Source organism: Lithobates pipiens, unplaced genomic scaffold (assembly GCF_037356315.1).
Source record: "Lithobates pipiens isolate NorthernLeopardFrog02 unplaced genomic scaffold, aLitPip1_a1.2 Scaffold_19, whole genome shotgun sequence".
Classification (NCBI taxonomy): Eukaryota; Metazoa; Chordata; class Amphibia; order Anura; family Ranidae; genus Lithobates; species Lithobates pipiens.
Genome location: NW_027507764.1, coordinates 108,618,770 through 108,632,366, shown reverse-complemented (window position 1 = coordinate 108,632,366; position 13,597 = coordinate 108,618,770). Strand labels below are relative to the sequence as shown.

The following is a 13,597-nucleotide window of genomic DNA, read 5'->3' as shown; positions in this document are numbered from 1 at the left end:
CACCAGTAGCTTTGCAGTGAGTTTTTCAGCATTTTTGCAATAGCTTTTTGAGCGTTTTTTTTTTTAACGTTAGAGCGTTTTTACAGCTGAAAAAAATTGTCTCAGAACCCATTAGTTTGGGGTGTTTTTTTTTTTTTTTTTATTTTTTTTTTTTACAGCCCAAAAACACCCCTGCCAAAAACAGTTGATAACGGACTATGTGTGCATGGACACATAGGATAATAAGATGGGGAGTTTATTGACTGTAGAAAAAACATCTGACGCCAAAAACAGCAGCTGTAAAAATGTCCAGTGTACATGAGACTTTAGGCTGGGTTCACACTTATGCGAATTGAATGCGGGTTTCCCCGCATCCAAGTTGCATGACAGGAAAGTGTGACTGGCTCTCAATGGAGCCGGTTCACACCTTTCGAGGTGGCCGCGGAGCGCACAGCATAAGGATCCTGTGCATCTATGGTTCCATTTCAGGTGCCAATTCAGGCAAAATTTTGGGTCTGAAACGATGAACGGGGATGCACCGGACGCCCTGCTGCCGCACATAGTGTGAACCCAGCCTTAGTTTTATTTTTTTTACTCCACTTGATGGAAAACCAACTCTATTTAGGAAGGTATGATGATTATGGTATTTGTATCCCTGTGAGTGAATTCTTTGGTGCTCCCCACCATGCCACTTAATGTGTAGTCCTGTAGTTTCAGCTACCAAGCATTTATTTATGTGACCCAAAGACCTGGATTGTGTGCTGCTCATGCTCTCTAGAAGGGTTGTAAGTCCCGAATGTCCACCACTGGGAGTGCTGGCGTGGGAGGGAGCTCGTCCCAGCTCCTTGGGTAGCTCAAAGTGAAAGAAAATCTCCCTAAATCTATACTATCCTTGAGACCAGTTGTAAGTGGCAACCTCAGTCTGGACTCCAGCAACGGGGATGTGGCCTGGCTGGAGCCCATCACATGCCTGATGAAGGGGTACTGCGCGGCTCAGAAGCGTTGCACTATCCTTGTCTTGTGATCATGTAATAAATCACCCATTTGGACACTATTTGTGTTGTTTCATGGTGTGCTGGCAAATATCTTCACTGGCTGGAGTCCAGGCTGAGGTTGCCACTTACCCCGAATCTCAGGGATGTTATGGATGTAGGAGATAGGGAGATTTTTTTTTTTCTCACTTGCATCGTTTTTTTTTTTATGTTGCGCTTCTGAGGTTGAGCTTTGTACAAGAAAAAGACTAGCTGAAATGAGTATAAGGTTTGTTTGTCAAGTTTTTTTCCCCAGGATAGAAAATGAATCTTAGGCTGAGAATTACATGTAGGCCGCTGCTGATTTGGCCTCCTGAGAATGCTAGGTGCCAGGTTTTTATGCTGGCATAGATGGACTGCGAGTCATTGATCCAGAACAATTATGTTAATCAGATGTTATGACTCTACAAGTTCCATTCTTGTTCAAGCTCAGTGAAATATTGAACCCAGAGACAGATTGAGTGTCTATCTTTATAATGATAGAAAATTCAGACCCCTACTTTTTTTTTTTTTTTTCTCTCCAAACCTGAGCCTAACGATCCATTTTCTTTTATTTGTATGATCTCTCAGATGACATTTCAGTTTAGTATGTGGGATAAATTCCGGGATTTGGGAAATCTGTCAACAGCCACATTCTCTAATCTCATCCAGTTCCTGAGTCACCTGATTAAAAAGAAATCGCTTCCACTCTCTATTTTTAAGGTAGGTATGATGTCTCCCTAGCTTAAAACCACTTTCAAAGTGCCTTTGACTTTGGTAATGCATGTACTGTATATGCTTTTCTGTTCTTATTTATAAGTTGTTGAATATTTTAGGATTATATTTTCTTTTACATCTTGCACAGGTCATAGAGTTCAGTGAGCTGGATAAAACAAAAGTCTCTTTCCTGCGCCAGATTCTAAGCAGAGTGCTGGTGGATGCTGAAGCTGATGATCTTGCTGTGATCTTTGGAAAGTAAGTAGATGCTTTGTTGCACTTTGTTTACCTCTGCTTTCTGTAAAAAAACAGGACCTTTCCTAAATCCTTTAATGAACTTGTGTTTTTTTTATTTATTATATTCTGTTGACTATGGAATTCTCTAAGCCCCTGTACACACGGTCGGAGATTTCAACAACCAGATCCGTCGGATCTTGTCCGAAACTGTTGCATACACATGGTCGGACTAGGTTGTCGAAAAATCCGATCATTCAGAACGTGATGACGTAATTTCGTTACGATGGGACTAGGGCTGAAACAACTAATCGATTAATCGATTATGAAATTAATCGATTACCATTTTCATAATCGATTAATCGGCCAGTAACATAATGGGGTTAAAAAAACTAAATTGAGCCCTTTATAGTATAAAAAGAGCAAATAATCGCTACTGTAAATATTTCATAGTTCTACAGTAAAAAATGAACCCCTTAAAGTAGTGATTATCTGTTTTTTTTTTTTTTTTTTTTTTTTTTTTTACTATAAAGGGCTCATTTTAGTATTTTTAACCCCCATTATGTTACTAAATGTCTTAGATCTGGTTCACATCTGTGTTTATTGGTGCTTTTTGCAGAAACGCACTACAGTTCATTTACATGGTTTCCTATGGGATACGTTCACATCTGTGCTTTTTTTCAGCCGTTGCATATTTGGAAAGAGTCAGGGACTTTAAAACGCAAAACAGTGCTTCTTTGGTTCAATATACTTCAATGAAGAAGCTGCAGAAAAGCATGTAATGGAAGCAATTTGTGTTTTTTAATCTGCCCAAAAAAAAAAAATGCAAAAAACGCAAATTGCAGTAAAATCACGTGCACAGAAATCAAAAACGCACAGCAAAAAGCACTGCAGAAACAGATCACACGCAAACTGCATAGCTGTGTCCCGAGCCTTATGCTGGCCACACGGATCAATTTTCAGATGAGAATATTCAGACGAAAAATCTTTGTACATTCGCTGAATGAAAGACTTTTGTTTGAAATTTTCACTTGGTTTTAACATTCTGTTTTTAAAATTAATGTAATTTCTGAATGAAAACCACATACACTGTCTGAAAATTCCTTTGACCAAGAAGTTTTCTATTATTTCCAAATTTTCCCATCACTGTAGTTGAAAATGAACGTCAATTTGACCCACTTTCTTTTTTTTTAAGGTTATTAACCGATTAATCGATTAATCGAAACAATCGGCCAACTAATCGATTATGAAAATAATCGTTGGTTGCAGCCCTAGATGGGACTACGCCCGGGTAGTAGCCAATAGCTTTGATGTAGGAATTTGATCTGAGCATGCGTGGCACTTGGTCTGATCAAAATTCTCTACACATGATCAGAGTATGTCTGATCGAACCAGTTGGTCGGGAAATATTTCCAACATGTTGGAAAATTGGGTCCGACGGAATCAGTCCGATGCATACCACACACAGTCGGATTATCCGATGACACGGTCCGATAGGACACATTCCGACGGATTCTCCGACCGTGTGTACAAGGGCTAAGAATCCCTTGATTTTATTCAAATTTTTTATTTTTTATTGTCCGACATATTTTTGGATACTTGATGACTATAGCCCTTTAAAGTAAGCCTGTCCTCTTATCTATATCTAAAAGCACTGTAGAAGAGAAGGCTACACAGGATGACTGCTATTGGCACCTACCTGTGCACCGTCTGATACCCGTACATTGCTACCGAGTCCCCACCTTAAAGTATGAGTTTACCTTTACAAAAAGAAAGCTAAATGCACTTTCTTTTTTCCTAGTTAAAAAAAAAAAAATGAGCATCCATCATTTTATTTTTTTTATTTTTTGTTAGGAGCCTGTAAATCATTGCACCCACAAACCGTAGATTGTAGGTGTAATGTCACGGTCCTGCAGTCTGCCTGTGCAGCTGTCTGTCTGTCTGTGCCTCCAATATGGGCAGGCAGTTATTCAATGACAGGAAGAACCAATGAGCTACTAGAGCGGTCAACAGTGCCCTGGTAGTTCATTGAGAACTACAAGCTGACAGCCGCTAAGGCTGTCTGTACTTGTCATTTTCACATTCACAGAACACAATTAATGAATGATGCTTATGGGCGGGGGGGGGGGGCCCTAGCTTCATTCCTTTTAGATTGCGATAGCGAGCGGGGGGGGAGAAGATCCCCTGCTCGCTGTCAAAACGGGTTTGGGGGAGTTTGGTGCAGGAGCCACTGCATTTGTAACGTGTTGCATGTTGCGCCCTGAACATTGGTGTAACATGTTACAAAAGGGAACTTATTCTTTTAAGGCAAACCACCCATTATCCCATGGTTCAATGAGAGTTTCTTGCTGCTCACTTATTTATTTATTTATTTTTTCAGCCCTCACACACAGGTTTTTTTCTACTTATGACACATACCGTCATACTGACATATAGAATTCTTCTATACAGTAGTGTCCAAAATGTTTCTCCTTCATGCCTAGTAGATTACATAATTGTTATTCGAGGCTATTGAAATTCAAGCATTTTATGTTTAATTAAATCTAAATGTACTTTTACAGAATTATATAGACCAGTGCTGGTCACAACTTTTCAAAATGCCGATTACCTGTGTTACAATAACGTTTTGGCTTTAGTCTGGGGTCACTGAGGCAAAACTAGTACAACAGCTGGCACTCCCCTTTTCCAAGTCTGTGACTTACAAATAGTGCAGCATTTTCAGGAGAAGTATGGTAGCTTCCATTGCAATCCTTATGAAAATGCTAGATGCTTGGTTTCAATCACAGTCCAGAAACAAGCATGGTGTAACTGTCAGGACCATTAATCCCTTTACTTGTTCCAGTACAGAAATTCAGACAACATAGAATGACAGTCTGTGAACTAGAGCAGAGTTCAGTAATGGCAGTCTCTGGTAATCTCCCATGGTAGTGTCCCTTTTTAAATCATTGAGTGTAAAACTAACCCCAAAAAATCCAGCATGGTTGTGATAGGTTGTGCTCTTAATGCCAGCCATCATGCTTCTCTGTACCTGACTGTAGGAATTGCAAAGCCAGAATTCAGCAGCAGGTGGCACGGTAGGTGAGATGTGGCAGTTTAGGCCTTGGTCCCAGAGGATTACCCTACAGGGGAAGAGAGTGCTTTCAATAATGTATGGATGGCAATATGGGTAGTAGGGACATTTCATATTAAAAAACAAACAAAAAAAAAACAATTTTTTTTTTTTCTATTTAACATGGCTTTTTCATTGCTTGTCATTATAAGAACTGTTTTCTGTTTTCCCATCAGAATCTCTGACAACCCCAAGCTTGGAATGCTGCGTGAAGGCTTAAAACTCTTTATTTCCCATTTCCTGTTGAAGAACATCCAGAAGACTGCAGAGGAAGCGGAGCTGCTGCGGCAGAAAGCAGATATAGCCTTGAAAGCCCTGCAGGCGAAGGATAACAAACTGCGGCTATAGAGACTTCACATGGCCTTTTCTAACAGAAGATAAGAAACCATGTTACTAAAGAGCATGATCTGATTTATAAACTTTGATAATTTTATAGAGAATTATAAATGAATAGTGGATAAGTCAATTTTTGCTGGACTATTTTCTAACAGGTTCAGACCTTCACATAGAACACTATAAGTTCCCTTTTACACTGGCAGCTCCCGGCCGTTGGCGCTAAAGCGGCGCTTGTTTTTCGGGCACTAGCGGGACACTTTTTACCCCCAAAAAAAATTATATAAAGTCCCGTTTTGCAATGCTTTCAAAGTGGATTGGAAGCGCTGCCCATTCATTGCAATGGGCAGGGCGTTTTGGGAACGCTATTTACAGCGCTTCCAAAGATGCCGCTTGCAGGACTTTTCGTAACGTCCCACACACACCACCCCAGTGTGAAAAGACACACTGCAGTGAATGGGAGGTTTTCAGGTGCTTTTCAGAGGCTATTTCTAGTGCTAAACTGCCTGAAAACCGCCTCAGTGTGAAAGTATCCCAGCTGTAAGGAATGTTTTATGAAAGGGAAGGCTCTGTTGGGTCTGCACAATGCCTCCTCCTTCCTGTTCTTGCTGCTTTTGACAACTGGCAGTGCATGTGACATCAGGAATAGGGGTTGGAGTTGGCCAATCTTGCTTTGATCCATACAGCTATACTTTTTGGAGCATGCCACTTGTCAAACTGGTTATGGTGTGCCACAGAGGTGGCCGTGTATTTCCCAGTGCTCCTTCTGGATGTGCCCAGAAGCCCTCCAGTGTCCACTAAGGCTAGCCATGTATGTTAACATTTTTTGTCATTGAGCCTGGGTTCACACTTGTGCATTGCAGGACGCTGCATGTGATTCACACAGAAATTGTACTGCATTCCTGTGCACATCATACACAATGTCTGCGCAGTGCAATTTGAGCCATACATTTTATATGGTTCAACTCTTGTCCCATTAGCGCCAAAATGGTGCAGGACCCTCTTTTTTTTTTTCCACACCTGAATTCACACGTCCATGAGATCTGATTCTGGCAATCGCACTGCTTTTTGAGATCTGTTTTTGGGCGTCGTTAATCTAATATTGACACTCACAGCAGATAACCTGAAAGCCATGCGATTGCTGTGCGGGAAATGCACAAGATTCACTGCGTTTCCTGCATCGCATCAGTGTGGACCAAGGTTTAACCCCTGAATGAGAGAAGTCACCTGATCTGTGTGTTTGACCATAAGACTGAGCATTGCACGGAATCATTATAAGGGGCTACAGTGGGACCCAGATAATTGTAGACAGAATTATACAAAACACCGTACATTAGGAAATGGAGTGAACATTTTGACTGTAACACTGTTGCAGCGTTTCCTGGAAAGAGGTATCGTTTATTGATTCATATGTACTTTCTTCCATAGCCTAAATGTGCACATGATGCAGAGAATATTACAGGAGAGGTTTGGCTGATTCTTTTGTTTCAATCAGAACTCTGTATCTGCTATACTGACTTTAATATATAGTCTCCTGACAGCAACAAGGAATCGAGCGCACTGGGGGAAAATGAGTGACCTTATATATGTATAGTATATTTACATATCAGTAATCAATATTTATTGCCCTCCATTCAGAACTAAATCAATAGTTTTGGGTGGACATGTTTTTAAATCCCTAAACTATTATTCAGCCTAGATCTGAATTATTGCATGATCCCACATCAGAGTGTAGATCACTTGGCATTTCACTCTAACAAAGGGCACTGTCATTTTTTGAGAACAGTTTCACAAAATTTCTCTCCCTTTCATGTGTCAATGATAAAAGCGTGAAAACGATATGCTGTGGTCCATATTCTAGCCAACAAGAAGAAAAAAAAATCTCTCAGGTCCTGAAGGGGTTTGAAAATAAAACTTTTATAACTGTGCAACTAGCAGGTTGAGCAGCCTTTTGATACCAAATGTGGGTTTTGGATTAAATACAATATTTTTTACTGAGTAGAAATGTTTTCTGTCTTTGAACTGAAGACGTGTATACTTTACCATAATATGGTAAACAAATGTCATTTTTGTTTTTGGCCACTAGATGGTATCCTGTCAATAATAAAAAAAAAACATAATATCTGTCGGCGCTGGTTACTTCTAATGCATCTCTTGCGAATTGTTTAAGTTTTATGTAACATTTTTAAAGAGTGCACAAAACGTATAAGGAAATGGAGTGGAAAAAGCGCTGTAAAAGTTCCAAAATAGCGGAATAAAGTTTATAAACATGAGTGCAGTGTAACCATTTTCCATGTAGTACATTTTGCCGTAAACGGCCATGTTGTGGTTTATTGTGCTATATAGATGTACAATCCAGGCAGGGTTCTGATAAAATCAAGGATCATCCCACTGAAGGTTAGCAATTAGTGTTTTTTTTTTTCTGTGTCAGGATTTGATGTTCTAACACTTTCACCTCTGCATCACCAAAGGAATACTCATCACCTTCCTGACAATTGCACCTCCTTACTAAATGATCATTCTGCTTGCTTGCAGGTTGGTGCTGTACAGGATATTCAGACACTATGGGGTTGATTTACTAAAGCTGGAGAGTTCAAAATCAGCTTCCAGCTTTTTTTGTCAAAGCTTAAAGGGATTATGAAGCTTTGTGTTCTTTGTTATTTAAACAAAAAAAAAAAAAACACGTCAACCCCCAGCTCAGATAAGCCTCTCTGGAAGATGTCCTCAGGTTTTAATGTACAAAAAAAATCCACCTGGATATACTCACATCTCCTTAGAGTTTTATTACCAGCCATGGAGAAGCTTAGGGCCCGCTGGCTTCAAGATGTCCCAGAACTTGACGGTGATAACTGGGATGATATCTGGGACTTTCCATTCCAGTCCTTAGTTTCCCTCAGAGACCGCTTGATGCAGTTTAAGCTGATCCACCGGGCCTACTCTACCCCATTCAGGTTACATAAAATGAGCTTCAGTTTCCCTCCAGAGTGCTGGAGATGTGGGAGAGCCCCAGCAGACTTTACTCCCATTTTCTGGACCTGCCCAGTTATCACAGGGTTTTGGGAGGAAGTGTTATCCTACATACGTTTGGTCAGTGATATTTCCTTACAGCCTTCCATGTCAGTTTGCCTGTTAGGACTTGTTGAGCAGATGATCCCCACTGTGACAGGGCTTCCTATGGTGAGTTTACTATTCTATGCTAGAAAAGCCATCACACTTCATTGGAAAAAAACGGTCCCACCAACGAGTACTTTCTGGAAACAGCTGGTGAATAAGAGCTTACCCCTCTATAAAGACACATTTAGCAACAGAGGCTGTCCCAAAAAATACCAGAAAGTGTGGTCTAAATGGTTAGCAGAGCCGTCCATGGCATAATTACGTTTTACTGTGTTTGAACGTGCAGGAGTCCTTCTTGATTGAAATGCTAATCAGAAATTTTCCACAATATACTTTTCCTGTGTTTTTTTATTTTCTATTTGTTATTTGGACACGTGGGAGCAAAAAAAAGTTGGTAATTCCACTGAACTTGATAGCACAAATAAAAAGGGAACCTCACCTTTTCTACTCAAAGGTAACACACACTCTATTGGATTGATTCTCTCACAGTGTATACGTAAGTGACCGGTGGGTGGGTCACCTCTCTGCTTTCTTTCTGTTTACGTGTTGATTATCTATCCCCTTTTCTTTTTTTTTTTAACACCAATAAGGCCCTTTTCACACAGGCGGACCGTATGTCCGCTTTTCATCCATCTGTTTTCGGATGAAAAATGGGCATACGTGTATCCTTATGGGATAGTGGATGTCAGAGGATGAATATCCAATAACATCAGTCTCTGCTATGATCAGAAACTGATAACAGAGGAAAACCCCTATTTTTTTTCATCCGTCTGCAGATCGAATGAAAACAGACAGACGGTCCGTTTTCATCCGATTTTCCCCTCTATAGAGGAAAAAGGAGATCTGACCGGTCCTTCTCTGCACAGTGTGCAGAGGCGGACTTGTCATCCACCGACTCAGCAGGGATCAATGGAGAGATCCCCGCTGAGCAAGCGGATGGCTGAATACGGATCCTCCCAGGATCCACACGTGTGAAAGGGGCCTAAAAAAGATAAAAATAAATAAATAACAAACACGTCCTACTTACCTCCCACTGTTCAGTTTGTTTTGCAGAGTGGCCTGGATCCTCATCTTCTGGGGTTCCTCGGCGGTGATCTTGGATCCTCCCCACATCGAGTGTCAACGTCAGAAGCATTCTCCTTGGCGGAAACCCGTGCGGACACGCTCCCGAATCCTGCATCTGTGTCCATACACACAGAATGCAGGACTCGGTGCCGCATCATCGGAGTTGGTTGACAGCAGTGAGAGCCAATGGCTGCGCTGCCATCATTCTAGCCAATCAGGACAAGAGACACCAGCTAGGGCTGGTATGCTCGTTCCCAGTGTTCTATCAGATTTTGCCTGCCATTGAAACGTACCTGCGCATGCGCGGTATTGAATTGCACCCCAGCTGATTTGAGGATCAGCTGACCTGACGTAACCATGGCATGTGCACATTGTAGGAGGTATCTCTCAATGGGAGATGCCATTTCACAGGCACAATTGAAACCTATACAAACAGTGGAGGGAGACAGTAGTTTGTGCACCGCTGCTGCTGGAGGGCGGCTAGTGGCTGTGTTGAAGGGCTGGTTTTGTCTGTGTTGCAACACGTCCTTTCACACAGGCGAAACTGGCCATTCAACACAGCAAACCCGCCTTGCAACACAGACAAAACCGGACCATCAGCACTCTGTAAAGCCGCCCCGCAACAGCAAGGCACAATCTGAGAACTACAGTCTCCCTCCACTGTTTGTATAGGTTTCAATTGTGCCCATGAAATGGTATCTCTCATCGAGAGATGCCTCTTACCTTGAGCGCATGCGCCCTGGTTATGTCAGGCCAGCTGAAAGGCAAATCAGCTGGAGTGCCCTTCAATACTACGCATGCACGGGCATTTTTTGAGGCCGGGAACTATCTGATAGAACACCGGCCAAAGACAGCGTTCAAGTAAGTAAAACGGGGAGCTGCAGCACCACAGAAGCTTTTTTTACCCTAATGCATAGAATACATTAAAGTGAAAAACCATGAGGGTTTACAGCCCCTTTAATTGAACAAGCTGATGTTAGAAGCTGATTGGTTTCTATGCAGAGCTGAAGCAGATTTTGCATTCTCCAGATTTAATAAATCAACCCCTATCTGTACTAATGTAAACTTAGAGGAAGGTTAAACCGACACTTGACAGATATATAAGATATTCTAGGAAGACGTATAGGTTTGGGAGCAGGCACAAATGATTCTTCTGCAAGAACATTTTTGTAGCCAGTTCAGTTTATGGAATATATTCCAACTGTCCCTCGTTTGGACCCAAAATATGTCTCACCAACCTGTACACGGGCAACAATAAAAGATCAACCGATGTTCTAAGCATTTCTTTTTTTCATTTTCTAAACTTAAAGCTTCATGAGATGACCATCCTTCACTTCTTGACTATGACCCCACTGACTGACCAGACAAAAAAAAAAAAACCTTCACTGGCTTGTTCTGAGATGAGCATTGACTGGTATTACTCATCTTTTGCCCACTCAATTGATGCAGTCGCCTAAGCCAAGCATTTGTATTTATGGACCTACTAGGCAATGGTAGTTGGACCACATATACTCATCCACCTGCCTTTTTAGAAGTCCATGATCATCTTCAAATTAGGGTTGTCCCGATAACCTTTTTTTAAGACTGACTACAAGTACCGATACTTTTTTTTTTTTTTTCAAGTACTCACCGATTTACCGATACTTTTTTTTTTTTAAAGTTATGTGGCCATTTTCAAAGCACAATACAGATTAGGATATGCAGCACTGATATGATTAGGTGGCACTGATATGCAGCACTGATAGATGGCAGGCACTGACTGATGGCTGGCACTGGTAGATGGCACTGACAGGTGGCATTTATGGACACTGGGCAGGCCAGGCACTCATGCCATGAGGAAAGGCTGCCTGCAACGCCCATCTTGGTACTCCTTGCACTCAGCCGCATTAAAAGCAGCAGCGACCATCTTGTTGCACCCAGCCTGAGCTATATGGGCTGGGTGTAATAAGATGTCTGGCTTGCTGCAGCCAAATGCAGGATGTACCAAGATGGGCGTCGGATTTCCAACCACAGACGTCGGCACAGAGCGTCACATTGTTCCTAGCCACTGACTGCTGGTTGCGCCGGGTCGCTTTATTCATCTCTCCCAGGTATTGGATTTGGCATCGGGACCATTTGTTAGAGTACAAGTACTCGGCAAATGCTCGGTATCGGTATTGAGACAACCCTACTTTAAAGCATACTGTAAGTGCACCTTTGGGAGCATGTTACATGTTCCACTCGATTTTAGGGTGAAGACATGCATAAATACCTCAGACTGTCTAATTTCCAAAAAAGGGGCATTTGGGGGGTATGTGTACTGTCCTGGTATTTTAAGGGCCTCAACAAATGAGATAAAAAAAAGAGAACGGGTAGGTAGGACTTTAAATGAGGTTGTCGACATTGTGGAGGTATGTCCATAAAAATCCATAAGTATCTGGCAACTCTAGAACAATTGCATAAATTCATATAGGCACATATAAAATATAAGCAGCACTAGTGGCAAAATGAGAATGTAGAGGACATTAGAACCATATTTAGTAGATGAATAAAATCAAAATTGATAAGGCTATTACAGACATGTATTGGCATCATATAGGTCCAACGCGTTTCGTGTAAAAACACTCTTCAGGGGCAGATGCTTGAAAATATCTATGGGGTATAAAAAGATAAAGTTAGTTTTGTTATAAAACTTTCAGGAAGAGGCAAATTGGCCCATCCTGAGTACTTACATAGGGTCCAATGGGATTGAAATGCGATGACCACAAGGTCGAGGCCCCACCAACTGTCACTCTCGGGAGCTGAGGTAATATCGAGCCACGTGCAGCAAGGTGTAACATACAGAATCCTTCCGAGACCAACACGGCACAGGCCACTAGCTCATGAGAAGAACAGAATGAACCAGTGATAACTACCTAAAAATTAACAAAAAGTGTGATGTCAGTGTATTAAATATGCTAATAAGTCTGAATGACAATGATGGATATGAGTGAACATGATGATAAGTGAAAGAGTGAATGTGTGAGCTGTGGGGAATGAACAAAAAAACGTGAAAGAGAATGACAGGAGAAAAAAACTAGATAAAACAAACAACCAAGACCGAATAGTGAAACACAAAAGGAAAAGTGACAAAGCAATGTGTAAGAGAGTTTTGTATATCGTACATATGTGGCATCTTCAAATGAGGAGCACCAAGACCATGTTCAGGGGGGAGACATGCATATATACGTCCTGCACACGTGCACGCTGGCATGTACCAGAGTCACGCTGGTGCGGCGTGAACTGGGAGGGGCTCCAACATGGGTGGTGAGCCAATTCCCAGCCACAACAGCTACGATGGAAATCACATGGGCGGGCACCCACAGCGCATCAGCGCCACGCATCCTGCCTCGCGTGTGACAGCATTCTTGGCGTCATTACGCGGAGGCATGCACTTGTGCCGGGCTTATATATGCATGTCTCCCCCCCCCCGACACGGTCTTGTTGCTCCTCATTTGCGGAAGTCAAGTAGTTAACCATACCCCCTTTAAGTCATGCCCAATATTTAGCATAATTGAAACCACTGCCCTTTTTTGACACACTGCGTTTCGAGCACCGCATTTAAAAAAAAATTCATGCCCACAAATGAATGACCCACCCATAATTATCATAATTCTCACCCTACACTGGCTTTTTGGACATACAGAAGAAACAAGTGCCCCTACATTTTTGCAATGTTGGTATCTATGAATTTGTAGTGTGCATAGAGCAGTGCACATGACTGAAACTAATGTGGCCTGCTTGTTCCAAACAAACAGAAGTGAGAGAGAAAAGGAGAGGTTCAGAAGCAGAGAATATTACAAGGAGGTAGAAAAACACAGTATGAAATCATTTAATTACAAATAGATTAGAGGGCCAAAAAGGAGTGGATATGTATGGATTATTTTTGGAGAATAATTATATTGCTTAGTGTCACTTGAAGGGATACAAATCTCATTCCCTGATATACTACAGCTAACCACTAGCCGGAGCATCTTCAAATCTGCATAGGAAATACACTAAGCCCCCATTCACATTG

The 13,597-nt window shown here is 41.7% G+C and overlaps 1 protein-coding gene across 1 annotated transcript in view; it reads left to right on the top strand.

The window, feature by feature from the left end:
• Window positions 1-7,655, top strand: part of NOM1 (nucleolar protein with MIF4G domain 1) — a 31,247-nt gene extending 23,592 nt beyond the window's left edge. The window contains exons 9-11 of the mRNA XM_077491147.1: window positions 1,581-1,712; window positions 1,855-1,964; window positions 5,226-7,655. Coding sequence (XP_077347273.1) covers window positions 1,581-1,712; window positions 1,855-1,964; window positions 5,226-5,397 — 414 coding nt within the window. The 3' untranslated portion in view covers window positions 5,398-7,655. The remainder of the gene's footprint in view (window positions 1-1,580; window positions 1,713-1,854; window positions 1,965-5,225) is intronic.
• The last annotated feature ends 5,942 nt before the right edge of the window (window positions 7,656-13,597 follow it).